Source organism: Oxyura jamaicensis, chromosome 1, assembly GCF_011077185.1.
Source record: "Oxyura jamaicensis isolate SHBP4307 breed ruddy duck chromosome 1, BPBGC_Ojam_1.0, whole genome shotgun sequence".
NCBI classification, from domain to species: Eukaryota; Metazoa; Chordata; class Aves; order Anseriformes; family Anatidae; genus Oxyura; species Oxyura jamaicensis.
The window spans coordinates 21452406-21477640 of NC_048893.1; the positions used below are offsets into that span (position 1 = coordinate 21452406).

Below are 25235 nucleotides of genomic sequence, written 5' to 3' on the forward strand. Positions count from 1 at the left end.
CGGCGCCCGGCCGCAGTCACTTCCTCCGCCGTGCCCATCCGGCTCCGGGGTCAGCGGCCGCCGCCGCGGCGGGACGGGGCTGAGGGGAGGCGAGCAGGGGGCGGGGGGTCCGGCTGTCCGCCCGGCTGTCCGCCTGGAGGTAGGTGCCGCCGCCCGGCGCTCCCTGCCCGCCTCCCGCTGTCACCTGCCGCAGCCGGGCACGCGTGGCCGGGCCGGGGAGCGGGAGCGGGAGCTTGGGCGCCGTGAGGCGCGCTGTGAGCACGGCGGCTTCTCTCCCTCCCCACCTCCCTCCTTCCCCGCCGAGGGTGCTCCTGGCCCGCTCTGGAGCCGCTTTCTTGCCCTCTCTTTCTCCGGAGGTGACTTTTGGTGTGCTTGTTTTAGCAGGAACGCGCTGCTGGATGTAGAAGGGAAGTAGGTGGTGCCCGCGGAAAATGCCTCTGAGGGACAAGTGCTGCCAGACTGACCACCATCACCATGGGTGCTGTGAGCCAGGTAGGGTGCTGCGTGGTGGCTGGTCCCCAAAACCCTGAGAAACTGCGGTGATGTGATGGGTGCACATTGTTAGAGAAAGTTTTGGGGTATCAAAAGCTTTGGGTTCTGCTTGGAAATGTTTAAATGTTCTCCAACTGTCACGCTAACTTATTGCACAAAGGTAATTTCTCAGGTTCTACAGGACTTGTCATAGTGCCCAAGCCCCCAAGTGGGCACTGTGTACAGTGAGCACAGGAAGGCAAGAAATCATGTTAAAACAACACTTGTGTTTCCAAAAAACATACAATTTCAAATTATTACTATTATTATAAAAGACATTTTTGACAATTTCTTGCTTTCATTGACTATATCTTTACTTTGAATCTCTCCTGGTGAACTCTGATGAACTTGGGGCCTTCTTCTCAAGGGGTAGAAAAAAAAACAAAACACAAACTCTAAAAGTCCTAAAACAAATGTATGCATTCACTGCTCTATGACACAGAAGGTGCTGTCAGTGGAAAGTACTTTGAGTGCTCTGAAGTTTCAGCCAATTTGGTAGGCTTCTTTTTCTAATTGTTATGCCTACTGTTATAACTGGTAGCCCAGAAGGAAATTTGGTTCCTTCCTTGTTGCCTTATTATTTGAGCTTGTTATTGGGATGCTTTCATTTATGTTTCAAAAAGAAAGGCATCAGGTTTTGGAATTAATTGTTGAACGCCTGTGCATGGCAACTTTGATTTGAGAGTAGGTATTATTCAGCTTGTAGAAACACTTCTTTGTATTCAAGATTTTAAGGTTTTGAGTTGTTTTTAATGCTTTATAAGGGGTAAAATACTATTCTTGCCTTACAAATAATAGTGTTGTGTTATGTCTGTTTCATATATGTCACTGCTCTTGATATCAGTGGGTGTTGCACATGCTTATTAGAGGCAGTATACAACCCAAAGTACACTATTTTGAAGAATATGGAATAGGCTAGTAGAATACAATATGTCATTGTGTTAGAGATGCCTAAATGATGAGCTGATTTGTAATGGTTGTTACATGTTTGTGTATATAATGGGGCCAGGAGAGCTGCATGGAGTGTTCATTTAATCATTCTTTTCTTTCCAATGCTTTCTCCAGCTTGAATTTATTTATAACCTCACATTGAAAGGAATAACTTTCTTGTTAAAATAAGTTTAATCTATTTGCGCTTCATAAATCTAAATAGTTTTATACTATGCCTCTAGTGCTCTTCATTAAAAATAAATTTCTTAGACATGCTCCGTACCTTATTTAAAAATCGAGACCTTACAAGGGAGCTAGAAGTCCTACCAAATGGGCAAGGAAGGATCTGATTAATGAATTAGAAAACTACTTACTTTGTTAATGACAAAGAAGACCTAACTAGTGATTTTCGTGCACATGCTTGAGTAGGTGCTCTTGTTGGTGTAAATTTGGTTTTCTCTCTGAGCAAAACTTAGTCTTCTTAAGCCTGTACAGCAATGGAATACTGTTAATTTCCATATGCATAAACACTGTATATCAGGATAATAATAATCATCCTGATCAGCAAGGAGTTTTAGATCAGTTTTAGTTGTAATAAATTTCATGAAGACTGCAGGATGGAACTTCATGAAACTTCAGAAGTAAGGTGTTATTCAGCAGTTTGCTTGAACCAGAAGCGTTTCTTGAAGGTGGTTTTTTTTTTTTTTTTTTTTTTTTAATATTATAATAGGTGTTTTTGTGCATACTGCTTTACTGCTTAGATATGCTTATGCCTTGCTCTGGTCTTTGCTGAAGGGATGTAAACTCAGTGCATAGGTACGTATTGACAGCACTGAAATCACATAGGACATTCTGAAAAAATATGGTATTTGGTAATGCTTTTTTGTACATCTGTTTTGTTCTGGTTTGAACGATGGGAGTCAAGTAGACTATTTTGGGAAATTGCCTTAGTTGATGGAAATTTCTTATGAGTCATCATGGTTTTGTATATTTGTTTTTGTGTTTGATATGCATAGCTTTGAATACATGTTTTCTTTAAATAATCAGAATGACAGCATGTTGTCAAAAGGTATCATGGCTGGAAAACTTACTCTGTGATGTGTTTTGATTCGGTGTTGATGAGATTTTTTTGAGTAAGACAACTAGTTTTGGCCTTCTTTTTATCTAGTTTATTGTATGCACAGAAAATATGTAACTTAGAGAAAACTGAGATGATTTTTTATTAACGGCTTATCTCTTATGTATTTCAGTGCATATGTTGGAACCTGGTGATCCTCCATTATTACAGCAGCCTCTGCAAACATCAAAATCCGGTATTCAACAAATCATTGAATGTTTTCGATCAGGTATGAAACCATGCTTGACTCTTAAAAAGTTTATTACCTTGTTATAAGAGTTATGTATAAAAATGAAACAAATGAACCACCAACACCTGAATTTCTACATATTTGCGAAATATTTGTAGGTTTTCAGCGTTAAGTGCTCTTCTTTTTTTAATAAGGGTTTTCATATAAAGTAGTCAAGATACAGTTCCTGTATCTTTCAAAAACCTTTAGTTTGGTACCTTTTCAAAAAGGTACTTTTTGAAAGTACCTTTCAAAAACCTGCTGTATAGTTACCTTTTTTTTTAAAAAATGGCTTGTTTTGTGTCATCCCTCCAACTGCTATTATTATTTTGTTTATAGTGAAACTCTTGAGAGACTGAGAAAATTCAGTGTTTGCCTTGAATTTTTAATAGTGCTGTATAGTCTTGCTTTTAAGGTGTTCATTGACTCTTTTCTTGAGTTGCAAATCATAGCAGTGAACCTAAGAATAACGACAAGTGTTTGGATGAGCATGCCAAAGGTGATAGAAACTTGTAATATTTCCCAGCTAGTTCAATGCTTCTGATGTGGCAAAACACACGTTTTATTTTTACAAGCCTTAGTGCAAGAACACAGCAGATATTAATATATATGTATAAAGTAATAGATCTTTATATATATGAAACATTTGTTTCATGTGTAAGTCATTGATGATATGTAATGGGATGTGTGTCTGAGCTAAGTCTTTTTGAATGGCACAATACTCAGTTTCTTCTCCACTTGCATTTAGAAACTTAATACAAGAAGGAAAACTGGGTGTGAGAGTCATCATAAGTAATCATTTTATAAATGTGAGTGTTTAAATGAGATTCACCTAAAGCCTCAAATACGTGTGGCAGGCTTCTTTGACCTGAGGCAGATGAATGGACTCTTTATTGGAGACAGCATAAGCTAATTACAAGTAATCTGTCTATAGGCTGCTTCCAGGTTGTCCTCACTGGCATGTGTTTTGACATGCCAGTTTTGACAGCTTGCCTTGCTCTATTCAGGCATCTCTGCCAGGGAAATTGGAGAGAAGGTTAAAGGACCTGGACCAGATTTTAAACTAGGTAGTTCTAGTTAAACTAGTTAGTTCTGAACATGCAACATTTTGTTATGCTAAGAAACACTTCTGATACCTGTTGTAAACTTAAATAGATATGAAAGCCAGAGTGTTCTCCTTTTAAAGCAATTTTAGCAGAAGGCTTCCTCTGTCATCCAGAACATCAAGAATAACAAATGAGTTAGTAGCTATTTTCTAATAATAATACAAGTACAATAAAATATAACAAATAACATTCTAATACAGAATTCTGTAACTCTATTGAATTGAATGTTCTTGTAGAAGAAAATGGACTAGTGAGATTTTTCTGAGAAGTTAATTTGCTTGCTAAAGGCATAAGCTTGGATATTTCTGCCATAGAAGTATTTTGTAATGACTGATGTGCTGTAACAGTTTCTTTTGACAATGGTGTTATTTCTAGCATCTATGTTTACAAATATTAACAGGATTTGATAAAGTATCACTTACCCCAATTAGCTGCAGCTACAAAGTGGAGAAGGCTTTAAAAAGCTGGAGGCAGCATGTGCTGGCAGAAAACTAACTGTTCATTGCTGCAACCTGCAGTTACTGAAGAATGAGCAGATGCTTACATTTTCTCTGCCTGACATGTCAGCGAAACCAGTGGATGTTTTAATTTATTTTCTGTTTCCAAAAGTCAGTAATGGTCTACTGTTTAATTCATAAAGAGCAATTAATATTTTTACTGGTACTTATGAAAAGTTTCACAGTTAAATAAGGAAGGTTTGAAACCAGAGTGACCACTGTGTCATCCAGTCAGACCTCCAGTATAAGTCCTTAAATCTCATCAATGGTTTGAATTGGACAAAAAAAAAAAATCTGTCCTGAATGGAAGAGGCTGAACTGTCAATATAACATGAGAGAGTGCAGGGGGAAAGAGAATGAGGGACTTGTGTGTCCCCTTGATTAGGAAAGAGTGGTGAATTAGATATTTTTTTTAATTCAAGAGGGATGTTTTTGGCTAGGGCACACATCAACAGCAAAAGCCAAATTTTAGTTTATTGCATGCTATCACCAAGTTGGAGGCCTTTTATTTGAATTATAGTTAGTGACTCGCTGGAATTTTATCTACTTGGAGCATACTCAATTTTTTTCAGCAGTGTTTTCGTTAGTGTTTGTCTTTATATGCCAAAATTCAACTGTTTGAGGGTGAGATTTCAGTACCCAACGTGCTGTTGGGGGAACTCCACAATTCTTAACTTTGGGGTTTTTCAGTAAATGTAAATATCTATCCATTAGTATGTTGTCTGTAGAAATGCAGGTCGGATGAAGATTATGTTAGTAACACTTCAGGAAAGAGCTCATGGGAGGAAAAAACAGAGTCTTGGGCAGTGGCTCAGAAAAGGCATAGGCAAGGCAAGAAACTGGTTGGTGGCCTCAGATAGTCGAGTCTGGATCCTAGTTTTAAATAGTTGAACAAGTCGTTGTGCTTTGCCAAAACTCAGTTGTCAAAAAAATATAATAGTATTAGACTTAGAAATAAAAAGTTGTCTATGTAAGGTTAACTCAAAATTGAAGAACTATTGGGTATTATGGAATTACTAATACTTGAAAAAGTTTGGTTTAGGAAATAATTCTGCAGTGTGATTCAAAGTTTGATCTTTAAATGGAATTCTGAAGTGCCTGTGATGACAGAAAACTTGAACTTCTGTTTTGGCCGGAAGAATATCTTGATGCCACTTTTGCTGTTTCATAGTTGTCAGTGATATTATTTATTCTTTGTCCAGTTTCATTATGGTTTTGCTTGCTTGACTAATTTAGATTAATTTTGATTTACTCCTTTATAAGAAAAAAATCAAATTGGAGAAATTAGTAGAACTTGTTTGGCACGGGTAAGTATTCATCATTTATCAATCCTTGGCTAATTGTAGGCATTATGTACATAATTATAGCAAGATGTGAAATGTGGGCTTGAAGTGTAACTTAAACAATTAAGGGGTTCGGAGTTTAAGGGCAGAAACTTGAAAACACCAACAATGCTAGATCAAACTCACTCGTGTGTTCTTTTTGGAATATACAAGTGTGAGAAAACCTGCACATTTTGTCAGGTTACTTGTGTTTTAACATAAAAGGTTCTTACTTAAATTACTTGTATTTTCCTTTCAGCAGGCTGAAAATGTGTCTCCAGTTCTATTTTCTTGCATAAGCTCAGTCACTTTGATCTTGGGTCAGATGCACAGATGCAGTAACATTGATGCTGACCTGTTAGTTACTCTCTGAGTTTTGTTGTATGCTCTGTAATTTTTTGCCTTTCTTAGTGCTTTAAAAAAAAAAAAAAAAAAAAAAAAAAAAAAAAAAAGGTGAAATAGCTGTAGCTATCTTGCTTTCTTGGACAAGCTTAAAGAAAAAACACTGCAGACCTATTTAAATGCTTGAGTTGCTTGTCCTTTGCTGTTAGGCAATTGTATTGCAGAAACCAGGTACCTTGGTATGGAATCCTTGTTAATGTTAGCTGTTGGTTTGGGTCTTAAAAAACGGTAACAACAGACATGGAGAAGGCTGAGGTACTCAACGACTTCTTTGCCTCAGTCTTCACTGCCAGTCCCATGTCTATTGTTTCCTTGAACCTGTAGATGAGGGCTGGGGGAGCAAAGTCCTGTAAGTGAAGAGCAGGCTTGAGACCACCTGATGAAACTGAACAGGTACAAGTGGGGGGCCTGATGACATGCATCCCAGTGTCCTGAGGGAACTGGCTGATGGAGTTGCCAAGCCTTTCTCCATCCTGTTTGCAAAGCCCTGGCAGTCAGGTGAAGTCCCCAGTGACTGGAGAAAGGAAAACGTCACTGCAGTTGATGTATCTGCAGTTGATACCACAGAAGGAAGAGATGCAATCCAGAGGGACCTGGACAAGCCTGAGAAGTGGGCCCATGTGAACCTGGTGAGGTTCAACAAGTCCAAGTGCAAGGTGCTGCCACCTGGGTCAGGGCAATCCCAGACATGAGCACAGACTGGGAGAAGAGCTCATTGAGAGCAGCCCTGCAGAGAAGGACTTGGGTGTTCTGGTGGACAAAAAGCTCAACATGAGCCAGCAGTGCGTGCTTGCAGCCCAGAAGGCCAGTTGCGTCCTGGGCTGCATCAGTAGAGGAGTGGCCAGCAGGTGGAGGGAGATGATTGTCCCCGCTCTGCTCTGCCCTTGTGAGGCCTCACTTGGAGTACTGCATCCAGGTCTGGGACCCCCAGCACAAGAAGAATGTGGGTGTGTTAGAGCGAGTCCAGAGGAGGGCTGTGGTGATGATCAGAGAGCTGGAGCACCTCTCCTATGAAGAAAGGCTGAGGGAGCTGGAGATCTTCAGACTGGAGAAGAGAAGGCTCTGGGGAGACCTCACTGCAGCCCTTCTGTATTTAAAGGGGACTTATAAAAAAAAAAAAGATGGAGAGCAACTTTTTGCTCAGGCAGATAATGATAGAACAAGGGTGAATGGCTTTAAACTAAAAGAGGGGAGATTTAGATTAGATGTTAGGAGGAAATTCTTACCTCAGACGGTAGTGAGGCACTGGAACAGATTGCCCAAAGAATGTGGATGCCCCATCCCTGGAAGTGCTCAAGGCCAGGTTGGATGAGGCCCTGGGCAATCTGATCTGGTGGGCAGCATCCCTGCTTATAGCTGGGGGGTTGGAACTGGATGATCTTCAAGTTTCCTTCCAACCCATGCTGTTCTGTGATTCTATAATAAATCATTGCTCTTTCACTATAAACTGTAATGTGTGTAAACACTTTTTTTCAGACTAGTCTTGTTTTCAGAATGAAACGTGTGTGTATCATCAACAGCGCAATGAAAGCATTAATGCAAGATAAAATGCTGTTGAAATTGTCATGTTTTAACATGTTTCTGCTTGCATGATCTGATTTGAGTTAGATGAACTGAAAACCTTCCTTTAAGTGTAACGTTTCTTTTATTACAGGAACTAAACAACTTAAACATATCTTGTTAAAAGATGTGGACACCATTTTTGAGTGTAAATTGTGCCGGAGTCTCTTCAGAGGATTACCAAATTTAATTACTCATAAAAAGTTTTATTGTCCTCCAAGTCTCCAGATGGATGATAGTAAGTTACTAATTGTAATACACGTGTTCATGTCGTAATTTGATAGCTAGTTTTTAGGCTCAACCTTTTAATGAAGGGTGTCACTGTTAATACTTTTTATTCCTTTTTGCCCTTTTCCTTTCTCACTTTTCCTCTTATGGTGAAAGATACTGAAGAATATGCCAAAGGAGTGGGAAACTGAATCTGGTAGAAAAGCTTGGATCTAGCAAGGCATTTCAGCTTTAGATCAGCCTAGCTCTGATAGACTTCAGCTGGATCATGTCAAGTGACTTGGGTGAATGTGTGTCACTTTCTGCTGTACTTGGGAAGCACTCGGTATCATGGACAAAATCCTTCATTCTAACTCATGAAACACAGACTAAAAGATCACTCTTATTAAGGACATGTCTTCATGTCTCTTTCCCACCACCTCATCTCACCTTGTGCTACTTTAAGGTAGTCTTCACCCTGGTAACCAATGGTAGAATGCACAGAAATGTCATAAAGCTGTGGCAGGGGAGGTTCAGAATGGATATTAGGAAACGTTTCTTTACTGCAAGGGAGGTCAAACACTGTAACGAGCTTCCTAATGAGTTAGTTGATGCCACGTGCCTGTCAGTGTTCAAGAGGTATTTGAGTAATGCCCTCAGTCATATGTTTTAACTTTTGTTTAGCCCTGAAGTTGTCAGGCAGGTGTACTTGATCTCTGTAGGTCCCTTCCAACCAAAGTATTCTATTATTGTTGGCTATGTATGTGACCATGTCTAGCCTACCTCCTTTTTTTTTTTTTTTGTAGAAGTTAAACTTTATTACTAAAAGTAATTTGAATGATGAAGAAATGCGTGTTTTCATAGAAGAAGAAATGTATTGAAGACATTTTTAACGATGATGATTTGTTGATCTGAGTAAGGCTGAATACTTTGGAAATGAGCCAGCATTTGAAATGTTCTGTATATTTTTTTAATTATCTTGGTTTCTGTCTAGGTCAACATTGCAATGATGTTTTTTTCTTCCCTTATTCGTATCGTCATGCCTCAATACTTCAAAAAATAAGAAACTAGTGATTTGCTTAGGTGATTGTTTTCCCACATTGTATCAGTAGGTGTTGTGAAGGAGAAGGTGAAAAAACTAATACTGTCTCCCTCCTTAAATTAGTGTGTTTGGCCAGTTGCAGAGCCCCAGAGCTTCTCTGTGAAAGGGATGAGTTGTATTTTCAAAGCAGAATTGTAAGTGCATCTGACTTAAATGCAAAAGTTTCTAAGCAAAATAAGATTACTCTGAGTAAAGGCTTCCAGTCCTGCTCCTGCCATTCTAACCTTCATTTAATTGTCTGCTTAACTGATGTTTTTTACTGTTCATTAAGAAGGATTCCAATGACAAGAACAATGCTATGTGCTCCAGATGAAGAGAATAATAATAAATGTTCCGAATAAAGTTATATAAATCCTTATGTTTTATATAAAATTGAGAATGAAGATTATTGAATGAAGTGAGAGGTTTTTTTTTTTTGTTTTTGTTTTTTTCAATACGTAAAATTAAAAGATAGTGACAATAGGTAGGAATAAAGTTCAGTAGTCCTCATGGTAAAAAATTCTTAATACCATTCCCTGAGGACTCTTTTGAGGTACTTTGTGTAGTCACTGGATAATATGAAGAGGTGGTATAAAATAGGAATGACTTTTTACCCTTGATAAAAATTATACAGATAATTCCTATTTGAAGCTTACTGCAAAAGGCGTTAATAATTAAAACATGGTTCGGAGCAACAAAACAGCATATTTCTTGTTCTGACGCTCTTTCCTTTACTTGAGAATGTGGAAAGAATGACCCTCAGTGAGGGTTTACTCAGGAAATAAAATTACCAATACTTTTTTTTTAATAAAATACACATAACATCATTGTGGTAGCCAGGAATATAAATGTTTTGGAAAACATTTGAATAAACTTTTTTGAAACTAGGTATATTAAAACAGTACTTTGCAAACTTCAGCTTGCAAAGTTTAGGTTACTGGTATCAGGCAAACAAGGAGAGCAGGATCCCTGTATCATCCTTTCTTGCTTTTTAAGTTCATTTCAACTCCTTATCGGGGCAGAACACAAGGTGAACCTTTGGGTAAGCTGAGCAGAGTAATTTCATGAAATATTATTTCACTGAATTTTTATTCTTTTAAGATTATTTTTTCCTATATTCAGAATTTGTCTGTCCTTATATTTATCTTACTGTATCACTAAGCCTACTAACTGTTTTGGTAGTGCGTACATCTTTCCCTGCCCCAGAAGTTCTGTCTCATCTACTTCTGTCCTCATGTAGTGCTCAGGTTACACAGATGTTTCATTCTTCCTTAAGGACTGTTCAGAGTTCATGAAAAAGAGCTTATTTCCAGAATTAGATTCCTTGAATGAGAATGCCTGTTTCCACCAGCAGGAAAATCAGTTTCTATTGATGCTTTGGGCTTAGCTGCACGCTAGAAGAACAAGCTCAGTACTATGTTCTTACTTTGGCAATTGATACAGCTTTTTAGATAACAGTTTAATTCCTGACAAACTAATTTTTAGCTTAGGTGGCTTTCACATTAGCACACTGAGCTTCTTTCAGTCTTGGCTTCTAGTAAAAATGTCACTTGTACTGATGTGATAAAAATGATTACTCAAAGCCTATAAGTATAAAAGAGCAGTAAAACAGTAAAGATACATGGCTTATGCAAATTTGGTGGCTGAATAGACACAGTGGTAAAAAGGCACTTTGAAATTTATAAAACTTAAATTTGAAGTTACTAAATGATTTTAAAATGCCTTTGCCTTTTTTTACAGACCTCCCAGATATAAATGATAAACAAAGTCAAGCCATAAATGACCTCCTGGAAGCAATCTATCCAAGGGTAGACAAGCAAGAATATATAATTAAATTAGAACCTATAGAAACTAATCAGAATGCTGTATTTCAGTATGTATCAAGGACTGATAGCCCAGAAGAGAACACAGAAAGTACTAGTACCCCTGATCAAGCTCCAGTACAGACACAGGAACCTAGCACTGAGCAACCCAAGACTGTTTCAACTCCAGCTCCAGTGGGGGATACTGTAGAATCACCTCCTGCTGATCCTGTTACAAACAAGGTAATACCTACTCCTGAAGAACAGCCTCCAGCAGTAACTCCTGAGCTGGACTCTTTGGATAATTCAGATTTTGGTCACCAGTTGGTTTGTTGCCTTTGTAGAAAAGAATTTCATTCCAGACGCAGTGTACGCCGGCACATTAGAAAAGTACACAAAAAAAAGATGGAAGAGCTAAAGAAGTACATAGAAACAAAAAAGAAACCAAATCAGTGCTCCACAAAGGGACGAAATAAGAACGTTCTTGTAACATTAGGTAGAAGTTGTCCTGTGTGTTATAAATCATTTGCCACAAAAGCCAATGTAAGGAGGCATTTTGATGAAGTTCATAGAGGATTAAGAAGGGATTCCATTACTCCTGATATAGCTACAAAACCTGGGCAACCTTTGTTCTTGGATACAGTTTCTGCTAAAAAATCTTTTAAGACCCGAAAACAAAAGTCGTCCTCAAAGGCTGAATACAATTTAACTGCGTGCAAATGCCTTCTGTGCAAGAGAAAATATAGTTCACAAATAATGCTGAAAAGGCACATGCAAATTGTTCACAAGATAACTCTTTCTGGAAAGAACTCTAAAAGAGAGAAAGGACCCAACAATACTGCCAATGGAACAGAAATAAAACTAAAAGTTGAACCAGCAGATTCTGTAGAACCTTCACCCCCTTCCATTGCTCTTTCTCCACAGAATGAATTAAAGGGAACAAATCATTCAAATGAGAAAAAAAGCACTCTGTCAGCACAGAAAAATAAAGTCAAACAGGACCCAGAAAACCCTAAATCAACCTCTAAATCAACCACTAAGTCAACCTCTAAACCAACCTCTAAATCAACCAATGCATCTGCTGCAGGTGGCCAGCAAAAAACCAGGAAGCCAAAACTTTCAGCTGGCTTTGACTTCAAGCAACTTTACTGTAAACTCTGTAAACGCCAATTTACTTCAAAACAGAACTTGACAAAACACATCGAATTACACACAGATGGGAATAACATTTATGTTAAATACTACAGGTGTCCGCTTTGCTCTTATGAAACACGTCGCAAGCGCGATGTGATAAGGCATATAACTGTAGTTCATAAAAAGTCACCACGTTACCTTGGGAAAATAACTGCAAGTTTAGAAATTAGAGCAATAAAAAAGCCAATTGATCTTGTTCTAAATAAGGTGACAAAAAGAGGCCCTCAGAGGGATGAAACAAAACAGATTGGTTCAAAACAGGATGTCACTTCTAATTCGCCCAATAAAAAGTATGAAGGAGCTGATGTTGGCATTGAAGTAAAAGTAACAAAAAACTTTTCTCTTCATCGATGCAATAAATGTGGGAAAGCGTTTGCCAGAAAAGCTTTTCTAGAACATCATAAGAAAACCCATAAGGCGAATGTATCTCATTCACCTGAAGAAAATAAAACCAAAGGCAGAAGTACAAGATCTAAAGCTGTTGTCTGGTGAGGAAAATATAGTGTTTTGTCTTTTTTTTTCTCCAAACAAAACAAAAACACCTCATTTCACATGCTGTTGTTGATAAGTTGACAAAAAGATATTTTTCCATAGATTTTATGGTTTAGTGGCTTAAGTACTATGATATATGTGTGTTTCTTAATTATTTTTTTAGCGTTTAGGGAAGAGTTAATTATTAAATTTTTCATTACAGGAAACTGGAATATAATATAGATTAAGGTGTACCAAATTGACTCTTTAAATTGTTTTTAAGGCATCTGCTGTAATGAAGCTAACATACGTACGTGTCTAAAATAGTGTGCTTTAAATTATCAGTGCCTTTGTCTGGTTTGAACTTACCCTGGTAATGAACAGCTCTGTAATCTAGTTGGAAGAAGTACTAAAAATACCAAGGTAAAAGCTGTTGACTGAAAATGTCTCTGTGATGTAATTATCTTTTTTTTTTAATGTTTCATGTGTATTAGGCAATACACATGTTCTGCCCACAGAAGGACATAGAACATTTTGATTAAATGTAGTTTGGACACTTAATTGTTTTGATTTAAAATCAGTTTGAGTTAGGTCCCTCTGAACACTTAAAATCACCAAATTAGGATTTGATTCTTTTAGTGCTTATTTACATAAGCACAAGTTCAGAGACTCTGGCCATTCATTTTTTAAAGTGTTTGAGTCTCATAAAGGTTTTTTGTTTTAAGCCTAAATATATGTAGAGGTCTGGCCAAGAATTTTCTAAACTTCTGCTTATATGGTTCACTGGGACTTGTTTTATACTTGCGAATTATATTTATATTAGTTTTCCAGTGCCTTTATATTAAAGAAGGCCTATTTTTTAAGAGGACCTTTCAAAAAAAGGAAATAATATTTTGTATTTCAGAGTGATTGACTCATGCCTGAAAGTATGGGGATTGTATAAAAAATTATAATGGAGAGACATTAGTGACGCCTATAAAGAGGTTTTAATATTCTTATTTAGAAATAGCCTTATAACATATTTGGTGGAAAAAATACAAATATATGTGCCTTGTTCTATATTTTTACTCTGAAATGGGAGGTAATTTGTTTTCAGTTCAGTTTTTGTAGTGTTAGCTAGCCTAAATGTAATCTGATCTGTTCGTGGCTTCATAGTAAATTCTGGCCGAATGGGATGGAACTGGACCCTGAATTATTGTAATTTTAAGAGGAAGGGTGACTTTTGTATTTTGATGATGAATTTAAAATTTAACCTTATAAATTATTTATCTTCAGTAATTTCAAACAATTATATTGGTAAACACAAAGCATTAACTTATTCCCATTTCTTCTCAGATAGGTTCAAGTGATGTTCGGAAAGTTTGGAGTTCATTTGCATGAAAAAGACTTTAATGTGGTGTTGGAGCCGCTAATATCTTGATAATGGTACTGTGAGGAGGAAATATTTTCATAAGCTGTTGTTTTCTTATTAAATTACAACCATTCTGACTACTTGTTAGACAGTGCTTCCTCCCAAAACACTGCAGTAGTTGAAATGCACATGTGCTTCTAAATTAGCAGTTAACTATGCTTATGTCTATGCAGTTGAGGTTTGATACATGAACTTAAAAAAAAAATAATAATACAGAGGCAACTTAAACAACAGCTTTGGAAGAAGACTTGTTCCTCATTTAGGAAACCCATCTTCAGAGAGTTCATCGTGCATACTGTTCCTCCCTAATAGCGCTAACTGATGAACAGCTCTTAACTATTTTGTGATACCTACTTTGGCAATTGTTGTGTTATATACTGTTTTAAATTTATTACAAATGAATGTATAAGAGCAAACAATGTAGTGTATATTGGCTGAATTGTACTAATTTTTAGTATTTGCCATAACATCAGTTTGTTCATACTGACTAATTTCCCAGTTGTGGGACGTTCTGAATTTCACTGTACTACAGTTGCTTCAAAGATCTCCGTATTTTTTCCATATGTGGTTCATAGGACAACTTGGTAAACATCTAGGATGTTTACAAGAATATCCACATTCCTCTTGAATTTTTTAAAAAAGTTTATACACAAGCACTTTAATGATAGTTGCAGTTTATATTTTCAGTTTATTTTTTGAAAGATCAACACACTAATGTTAATATGAAGGTAGTGAATATTTGCTGATGTATTATAGACAGACAATCTGTGCACAACCACTTATAATGTTAGTTTATTTCTTTAAATATTAATAAAAAGGGAGGATAGTATGGGAGAAACTCAAAGTAATTTTTCTCTCGAAATGATGAATGACCACTATAGATAGCACTTGACTTTGTATAATTTGGAAAATGTTTTAGATCCCTTTTTTTTTTAACCTTTTAATCAGAATTTTAGTAAAACTGTTGCATGCCTGCCATTATGGGATTCTTGGCAGGTTTCATGCATCAGTGGTTTTGTTTTGTTATTTTCTTTATTTTTATTTTTTTATTTTTTTTTTACTTTTTAGAAAATATTTTGTTAGTGATTTGTGTCAAATTGCTACAATTTGAAAGGTACTGTACATCAGAAGAAATACCATGTTTTTTATATAGGTTCACTCCCTTACTTAGGGAGGTGCCTCGTGTTCATATATACTTTTTGTATAAAATATATCTAAAAATGTTGATCACAAGATCAGAAGTAAAAATACTTTTTATGGATAGAGAAATATTTGGCCCTGTTAGTGCATTGCACTAAAAATACTGTGAATGGGAACTGGACTGTAGCTGTTGCTGGAAATGTTTTATATTGAATGTACATGCTTTTGTTTGGATAAATGTACTGTATTTGGTTGAAAATAAAGCAGACTGGAAATCACTTATATGTGCATAAACAAGAAGATGTTGTTTTTGTAAACCTGGTATATCTGTCACTCCTTAAGCAGAAATTACAATGTTTGCATTTTTTTTTATTGTAAAATATTACCCTTTGATCACTGAAACTAGTTGTTTGTACTATTCTGTTGTAATAAATTCTTTGCTTTTGTTTTGTTATGAAAAGTTTGGCACTTGTGGAGTGAACATTTCTCCACATTGATGGTTGACCCTTGCTGTATTTTTAGAAAACCCTTTGATACTGGATTTTTGTCATTTGTAAAGGTATCTCTTTAGCTGAGCAGAGCTTGTTTTTATGATCCTTTTACAACAAAATTGGATATTGATATTAAAGGAGATAGGCTATGCATTTCCTTTTTAATAAGAAAATTGGTGTATATAGCTTGTATTGCAAATTATGTTGGTTGCCAGCTAATGTTAATTCTTTATATGGTTGGAATATACGAAAGGAACTGCCGTAGTCATCGTTTATTCTTCTTCAAAGGAAGACAGCAAGCTATTTATGTAGGTGCAATATAAGTCATGGCCCTGAATGCCTGTGGATTAAGATTAGGAAGTTAAAATGAAGAAATAGTGATAGGATAACTTCATTTCTCAGATGAGCCTTTCTGTGGTTTCTGGTCTGTTCTGGGTGGGTGTGCAGTCTGCATCTTTACTTACTTGAAGGTGAAGGTATTCCTGTTTCAAAGGTAAGCTTTCTGCTAAGGGACCTCCAGATCTGCATCCATGTAGTTGGATGCAAAACTGTCTTGTTCCTCTTGAAGTTTTGGGTAGTATATTTCCTTTTAAAGATGCGGCTTAATAATTAGCAATTGCCACAGTTTTTTTTTTTTTTTTTTTTTTTTTTTTTTTTAAAATCTTCAATTTTTTAAATCTATTGGGTAGCACTTTTATGCACAAGAAAATAAATTACATATACAGTATGTATGAAAATAAATTACATATACAGTATGTTGGGCTTGTTCAAAACAGTTATTTTTTAAAATCTTTTAATGCAACTGTCTGGAACAGAAGAAGAAAACCGAGAAGGATTGCTAATTGCTTTGAAATAATGCAATATATATTTTTTGACAAATCCTGGAAATCTGTATTAGAGCTTTGAATGTAATCAAGATCTATGTGGGCACTTATAAATGGGATTTCATGTTCATGTGACAGGATATAAGTTGATAACTAAGATGCAGTCTTGCATAGGTCTTATCATTGATGAGACGTGTTGGTTTGGCTTGTTTTGCTTGGAATGGCCAAAGACAAACATGAACTCTCTAATGTGCCTTCAGAAATGAAGCTGAGCCTTGTGAAAGAGGTTTTGATTCAGAGTGCATGTGACAAACCTCATGGAATACTTTGAGGGCGTTCTAAATGGTTTGTATGGAAAACTGACTTGTAATGAAAAGAATCAATGCATCTTTTCTAATGCCAAGGCTATGAAAGCTAGCTTTAATGTCAAATTGTTGTGAAACGTTGCATAAAAAAAGAAGTGAAACTAACTTGAGACTTACTGAAGTTCCCAGCCTAATGAAATGCTGGCTGCTGTTTTAAAACCACCTTTTCATTAGTTGTCTCTTAGCTGAGAGTGTCTCTTCTTCCTGGCTTTATTTATTTATTTATGTTTATTTTTAAAAAAATGTTTTACTAGCCTTTTCTCTATGAAATCTTCTCTATGAAATCATTGTAATGTTAGGTTCGCTCTCTTTTATAAGAGAGCTAAAGGAAGTTGTAGCTGAGATGGTTTATGGTCATTATCATCGTTTGGTTTTTGTTGGATTCCAGCAAGGTGAACTTGAAGCTACTGTGTGAAGGGTTTGTGTGACTTGTCAAATGCTTGAAGTGCTTTGGAAATGGGAGATGACTTTTGATTGATGGCTGTAAGAACCTGTGGGTAGATAATTACACGTTTCCCTTTTGCTGAAGAGTAAAGTACAGCAATTGGTTAACCACAAACGCAGACATATATTAGTTGGGGAATGAGCAGTAGAAAGGAAATAACGTTGCTTATTTGGGTATCCAAGAAGTTGGATATTTACTGTCGAAACAAGTCTGCTGAAACACTGGCAAGTCCTTTGATTGTCCCAATCTCTTGTATGGAGGAAAAAAAATAATCCCTTTAATAAACAACAAAAGGGGCATTTTCTTCTTCCTAAGAGGCTGATACAGGTCCTTGCTGATCTTGGAAGCTGCGAATCCAAAAAGTAAACAGATTTTGCCACCTAACAGAGCTTACGTGACTCTTAGTTGAATTAGTAACCCTTGAATTAGTAACCCTTAGTTGAATTAGTAACCCCCTTGAATTAGTAACTTGATTTTAAATAATAGGCAACGTAGTGGTGTGGCCTGTAACAGTTGGGTAGCTTCAGCAGTAAGGCTATATTCAACGAATACAAACTATCCTTTGTATGAAAGTTTGCTCTAAGGAGGACTCTAATGAAAGTTGTGTTTTGGATTTGGAAGTATAAGGAATTGTAGAACTTAATCTTATTAAAAATCAGTATTCTTAATGGGATTTTAATTTGATTTCTAATTCTATCTTTTATTGGCTTAAGATGTTCTTTTCTATTAGTGCAAAGCTTTAATTCATTTACTGATAAACTTAAGAGAAGAAGCTTCTAATTTGAGCAGTAAATTACTCCTTTACATTGAAGAGTTACAATAAATAATGTGACACTGTTTCCCTTTCTGATATACATATCTATTCCATAACCCTTTCATGCTACTTTGACTAATTTCAATTGTTTTGAAATACCAATATGTTATGCTTGTATAATTCAGGAATTACTAAATATTATTGGCTTAGCTACGGATGAGTTTGTACAGCCTTCAGAATTTCCTTTCATTATGAATTATTGATGCTGCAGGGTTTAAATACAGAACTAGTAAAGTGTTATGAATGAAGGTTTTGGTTTTGATGTTAGAAGCCAGCAGATTGAGTAACTAGTTTCTGTTTTCGTAGGTGGTCATAGCTGTACAGGTGGTCAGCTTCTGCTTTAATATGCCAGGAGAGTAAGTGGGTATTGGAAGCAGCATGGGAGTGAAGGTCTTTGGAGAAAGAGGGGATTGACAGTGAAATCAGCTGTGAGGATGGTGGGGAAAGGGTAATTTATACCGGTCTCAAATCAATTGGCTGGATGATAGATACGGGACCTCAGTCATTGTATTGATGGAGACCCCCTGGTGTTTGCGCAAGTAAGGGGACTTCCATGAGGGTCTGCTGGCTAGGTACAGAGGTTTGGTACCCATCTTCAAAAAGGGAGAGGAAGGGAAGTCAATTATATGAAATACATTTTAGTTCCCTTTGTTTGGAGCTTGCAGAGCATGCTTTCCTGTATCCCTCAGTTACAGTCTTAAACTGGTAATTTTGTAGACACAAAATGGAATGCAATTTGAGAAGTTATGATTGCTTGAGTTCATCGATCCCTTTGGGGATTGGCAAGATATTGGTAATCTTAATAAAAATGTTGTGAACAATATCTCCAATGAGGAAACAATATCATTGACTTCAGAAGACTTAGTGGGAAATGAAGATCGCCTGAGCCTTTGATAGCAAGTAAGGCCAAGTACATTTTTCTTCAAAGCAGATTAAACTATGAAGTGTTCCACTGTGTTGCCAGGAGCAATGTTGACAGGGCTGTGAAGTCTGGATGATTGATGAGGGTACGCTGTTGTATCTTGCTATAAGGTTATTCTCCAGAAGTAGATTTCATAGTGTTTTTACCTCTGTTAGTGATGGGATTGAGGTTCTTTGCGTCAGTTGCACTAAATGTATTGTCATCTGGTAATATTGGTAGGTTTTTGTGGTGGTGGTTTTTCTACCACGTCAGTGTAAGAGAGCTCAGATTTACCTGGTCTGACCTCTCAGCACCAAGCCTTTCCCAAGCAATAGCAAGTTCAGCTCTGTCAGCCGAACGGGGTTTGCTTTTCCACATAACTAATGTTCTTTGATCCTGGGAGTCGGTTCCTTTATTAGAAGCAAAACAATCTGCTTTGTTGATTTTCCTACAGTCGTTCATGCTGCCTTGAAGAGTTCAGTGGGCTCTGATGCAGAATGTAGACAAGTAAACACAGTCTGTTTTTGTTCTTCAGGATGTCGTGGTCTTACAATTCTCCCCAGCTTGTCTGTGGCAAACAAAGGATGAGTAAGACCATGAAAACACTGGTTTGAAGTCACTGTCTTGTGGCAAGGCAGGTCAGTTACAGCTTAGATTTAAAACAGATGTGGATGTGCAAAACACGGTAATCATTTTCCTTCATTACATATCTAAATCTGATCTGTCACTCTCTCTTTGAAGACGCATAACAACCTAAGAATGAGCAAGCCTAAAATGGACGCATTTCATCATTTAAATTTTTAAAGCCACATTTTTCCAGCAAGAATACATTCCTATTACTGGCAGGTCACTGAAGATCAATTATTTATCTTGGATATGAAAGTCGAAAGATGTTTCCAAATTCACTGTGAGATTTCCCTGCACAATGTCAAACTGGTAGTAGATTAGGTGATATCTGGGTTCATACCGTTTAAGTTCAGGAGTCTGTACTGTTTTAGGGTACTTGTTTCCATAAGCATAATGAGGAAAACAACGTGCACGCTTCTGACCTTGCTCAGAACTGAATAGGCTGTGGGTGACTTTTTTATTAAATCTCAGTAGGTGAATGTGGACACTTGATATGCAATGCTTACATATGGTAGACGCCTGTGTACTATTTCTTTTTCCCTGTGTACTTGGGACTTGGGGATGGATAAGGATGTGAATATTAACATGTAAGGAAGGATGACCATGAGAATCTCTTTTGGTATGCTGAAATGTAAGTGTTGTAAGTTAGCTCTTAAGTATAAAATGAGAAAGTTGAGGGAAGGTTAATGGACTACTTGGGAGAATTTATATAGCAAGACTGAAGTATATACATTTATCTTTAAATGGTGGGATTGAGTTGACCAAAGCCTTGGGTTGAAACTATCACACATTCTCTTTTAGGTGGTTATTTCATAGTGTGGAAGGCTACTGATATGTGTAAGCCATGAGAACACAAAATATTAAAATAGAAGGCTAATGCTTTATATTGGAGCAGAATTTGATAGTTTAAATGTAGGAAACAACAACAACAACAACAAAACAAAAAAAAAAAACACAGAAGGTTAAAAATGAAGCACATTCTGCACTCAGTTTGTTTCTAATATTAGCTAACTTACAGTGGCTTCTGGATTGCACCAATTGCTTGCTGTCTCTCCTGAGGTTCCTCAAAGACTCTCCTACCATGACTGTATATTTTCAATTTCACTGCAATTCTCCTGCTTCTCTTAGAAGTCCACTAGCATTACAGCAAGCTCCCTCCCTCCTGTCTCTGTCCAGCAGCCTGGAGGCATTTCCCAGCTGACCATGTTCCAGTTACCCTTGGGAAAGGACCAGCTCCCTTTTTGCTTCTGCTTGCCCAGGGCAATGGCAGCAGTTGTCTCACTGTGTCCTCTCTGCATGGAGGCAGAGCTATAGTGTAGAAACATTTAGAGACTGGTAGCAAACCTGCCTGTGAGGGCACTTTTGGTGACCTACACTGGCTAACCCTCTTGCCTTCGTGTCCAAAGCTGGAATTGCCACTGGTAAACCTGTGACCCTCGTAAATGTCCTTCTGAGGGAACTGCCTCTTCCTGGCAGTGTGTAGTTATCACAGGACAGTGGTCATGCACTCTCTTTGGTCCCATCATTTGCAGGAGAGTAGTGCCAAGGTGGACTGGTTTGATTCAAGTCTCTAGGAATTTAACATACTCTACAGGCTGTGCCTGGGGACTTCTGAAAAACATTGTAAGAGTATTATTTATTTATGTAGATTTCTAGACAATGTGCATTTTCTTAATTAAAAGGTTAATTCTAATTATCCTTGCCTAAGCATCTGTCTGGGTCCTACTAAGGTGATCGATCCATTTTATGTACAATGCATTAATGATTTTGGAACACCGAATACCTCAGCTAGCTGTACTGACATCTCACTTTAAAGAGTTTTGGCTGCAGTGCTATTCCTAAGAAGCTGAAGCCAACTGTTTAGTATTATGGATTCTTACAAGTGGAAATGCTTGCAGCTGGTACCGAAAGCATGTAGGCAACATGCTTGGAACTATTAGCAAATTAGGCAATATGAAAATAGTCTTGCATTCTTAAAAGATTTAATGGACTATTTTCTTAAATTTCAATGTCTAGAAGCTCAGGCTGGGATTAGTTCCATTTGTTCATGCCATCATTTCTGCAGCATAACAGCAGGCAAACGTCTCATAAATAGTACTTAATCTGTCCATTGCTATGCTGAGTTACAGTTAAATTATCATTATTTCATGTTTCTAACTTGATAACTTGCTTTTATTCTACTTGAGGTGATCATGGCGATATTCTATGTTGATTTGAAGATTTGTTTTCAGGGCTTTGTTTTCAGTAAGATGCTTGATAGTTTACAGTCAGCTTATCAAGATGCAATAATACAATGTTTGTTTTCCTTGTCATCTTTCTATGAATGTTAAGACAACTAACGGATTGCAGCAATGCAGAGGCAGGTGCTCTGTTATGTTTTGAGTGAGATTTCCTTTTAAAAAGAAATTTCCTCACAGAAAATCACGTACTGAGGAGCATGGAGAGTGGCTTTTAAACTCTCTGAGAATGCATGCACAGCCATGGACTGACTCACTGTGGTAGGAAATAGCAAGCGATGTATTCACATTCTTGGCTCCAAAAACAGACTAACAGACTAGGATACTGCTGTATCTTGAAGTATAGAACGTTATAATTTTTTATCTTGGAGCTAATCTCATCTTTGTAGTCTGGTTTCCAGTGCTCACGACAGTGTAACATGGCATTATAATCTAAAAGCAGTAGAATCATCAAGATCATTTTTTGAACAGGTTTAGGGGGACAAAACTTAACAAGTAAGAACCTCATAGAGGAGAGAAGGGTAGAACTATGTAGCTATGACGGCTACAGTAGTACAGCAGCAGGATACATCTTTCATTATTTAATTAAAAAACTTGCATAATTTTTCTGTTTTCATCAGTGAGATGGTCATCTGCTTATAGCTGTTTAGTCCCCAGACTATTTTTTTGACATTTCACTGTTTGACTGTAGTTGACTTATGCTTAACTATTTAAATGCTGCTTATTTTAGCTTTCTTAAACACCTATCAACTCCGCTTACTGCAAGTTGGAGGGTTTTTTTTTGACCTACTTCAATTATCAGAGGTAAGAGTATGATTATGTAGTATGTAACATCATGCAAACTAAGGTTTTTGTTTTTAATGTATCTGTTTTGAAACTGATGGGCGTTTGATAGTGTTGGGTCAGTGACTTTTTTTCTAGAGAGCAAGACGATGCAAACCCCACAATTTGGGAGTTTAAAATTAGTTTATGGAGTCTCTTAGATGATAATTTTGGAAAAAGCAAGGAAGGGAGAGATTGAGACAGGAACAATGTGGATCCTTTTATATTTATGCCTTTAAAAATAGATTAGAAGAGCAATTGCCAGGAATAACATTTCCCTCCCTGCACTAGGCACAAAGCAAATGATTTGAAATTTTCAGGTCCTGTCCAACCCTACTTTTCTCACTTTTTCTGTGTCTGAATCAGAAATGAAGTGCTAATTTTTCTATTTTCCCCCCCTGCAGGTGAGGTTTGGTGCACTTGAATTATTTTCTTCATAGTCATTAAATTGTCATTCTGAGCTAGTGAAAGGTAGCACAAACCTCAATTCAAATCATTAAGGGACCCTGTTGTCTCCTGCTGGGAGTGGGTTTACTGCCTATGGGTGTGCACCTTATTTTTATCTTCGTAGCAAAATAAAATAGTAAAAAAACTTAAATGTTCAGCAGAATAGCTATGTAACTGTAGTAAGTCTCATGAAAGTGTTTGAGGTTGGTGTATGTGTTTGAATTGCTTTATAACAAGTGCATGTGAGAGGAATGGGATAGTTCATGCCCTGAGGAGCTCACAGTCTTACACAATTGTTATTTAGTCTTCACTTTGCTTAGGTATAAAGAGTGAAGGGCTTTGGAGAAGATTTTGAGTATGGGTAGGAAGGAAGCCAGGGCTATGATTATATTTCAGTTGTGTCTATCTGCTCTTTCACTGGCAGGACCTCCTCCCTCCACCAGGGAGATGTCAGGAGGGGAGAACACGAGGACCCTGAGCCAGGAAGGAGTCTGGCTGTTGAGGTGGTTACTGCAAAAGGACAGCACAAAACCCAAGTGTGAGGTGTGGTGAGGGGTCACACAAAGCAAACTGGGCAGGGAAACTCCCAGACCATGAAGAAGGAGGCACTTTCTGATGTGGCAACGGAGTTTGTGGTGGCTTTTGAGGACAAAGTCAGAATGAGGCTGGGGAGCTGGTGCAGAAGAACTGCAGTGATGCCTGGGGGCACTGCTGGGAGCCAGCCCATCTGCACCTTCAGCCCTTTCCTAGGATGGTGAGGGAAGCACACAGCCTGAGCTCCCACTGGTTTGAATTTCAGAGGATTGAATGAAAATCACTTTTCCTAGCTGGCGTTGTATCTGTTTTCAAAAAAAAAAAGGCATTTGCGGTGTTCCCTGTCACCAAGTGTCGCGGTGCTCCTGCAGGGCTGAGCGACAGAAACTTGTCGCTGGCCTGCGACCTGCCTGGGTAACCGCGAGATGGCAGCACGCCGTCTGCTGTCGTGGGAGGGAGCCCGAGGGGGAGGATTTTGGAGATGGAGATAAGCGAATCCACAAGGATTTTTTATTTATTTTTTATTTTTATTTTTTATTTTTTTAATATCGCTGATTCCTGGAGGCACATCCTTGGGAAGAAAAAATAAATAAATAAAAAAGTTGAATATCCTCAAAGTGAAGACAAATGACTGCGGAAAGGTCAGCCTTGGTCAAGTCTGTGTCGAAGGAATGAGTCATTGTTGTGATTTCCTTGAACACTTTCTAGGTTGTGGTGTTTGAAATTCCTGAATGATGTGTGTAAGGACAAGGGCTTTAAGTCCGCTTGATTGCATTCATTTCTGAACCCTGGCTGTGAGCTGGACAGGGCTGGGGACGATGCGCTGCCACTCTGTATGGTGTCATCTGCTCAGACACACAAAGTCAGCACACCAGGAACCTGTGCAGTTCAACAGTATTCAGGCTCAGTACTGTTATTTAATCCTTTGCTGTATATCAATAGTGGAATTGTACTTCATTAATGTGTTACCTCCTCCAAGCTTCATTTAACATCTCTCTGCTTTTAAAAAGCAAAGTACTGACAGCAAAATTAGCTCTACCTTTTAAAATGCTGAAGCTTTATCTGGGGGATGATGGAAGAGATATCATAAATAGAAATTGCTGCATTGTTATGTTATTTAGTGTCTGTAAACATGCTGTTTTCAGACCTTGAATACTATTATATTATTATATTATATTATTATATATCTCTTCTTATCATTCAGAAAGAAGAAATGGGGGTCATGTCTACAGATATATACCATCTTCTTGGGCTTTTGGTAAAGGTGACTACCTAATTTCAAGTTAGCAAAGTCTCTGCCAAAATAAAACGAACAAAAAAATGCAATTAACATTTTTTTCAAATAAGTACCCCAGATTTTTTTTCTTCCCTCAGGCACTAGATGAGAGGAAGTAACTCAGTGCCTCATATTATGAGGAGTAACTGCAGGGAATGCAGTAATATTTTGGTAGCTATGATGAGGCATATACAGGTCAGTGTATAGTATAGTGACTGCTCTGTGTCTTGGCGATGGCTAAAATCAGTAGTGCCATGTCAGAGTCCCTTGCTCTCACAGCTTGTAATTCTGCTTGAGAAGAAATGTTTGTGCATTCTGTTTAAAATGTATGCAGTGAGCTGTTATTCTCTTTGTACACAGTCAAATCAGACCTCCTCAGGACATGCTGGATTTAATGCACGGATGCTGCTCGGTTGTCTGAGAGCCCATTTGCATGTGTGAGCACTCTCCAG

At 37.6% G+C, this 25235-nt stretch overlaps 1 protein-coding gene across 6 annotated transcripts; it reads left to right on the forward strand.

Moving 5' to 3' along the window:
• ZNF800 (zinc finger protein 800) lies at window positions 1-24988 on the forward strand. Of its 6 annotated transcripts, none has more exons than XM_035309263.1 (6): window positions 1-139; window positions 385-492; window positions 2712-2807; window positions 7789-7932; window positions 10723-12466; window positions 13789-15278. In XM_035309263.1, exons 2-6 carry the CDS (start codon window positions 432-434, stop codon window positions 13796-13798), a joined length of 2055 nt encoding a protein of 684 aa, XP_035165154.1. In that variant the 5' UTR covers window positions 1-139; window positions 385-431; the 3' UTR covers window positions 13799-15278. The 6 variants fall into 6 exon arrangements, 5 of the variants coding, with proteins under 5 accessions (XP_035165154.1, XP_035165171.1, XP_035165186.1 ...); XM_035309280.1 differs by lacking the exon at window positions 13789-15278 and adding an exon at window positions 24882-24988 and having other exon boundaries at window positions 39-139; window positions 382-492; XR_004746005.1 differs by having other exon boundaries at window positions 40-139; window positions 382-492; window positions 10723-12521; window positions 12559-15278.
• Window positions 24989-25235: the final 247 nt, after the last annotated feature.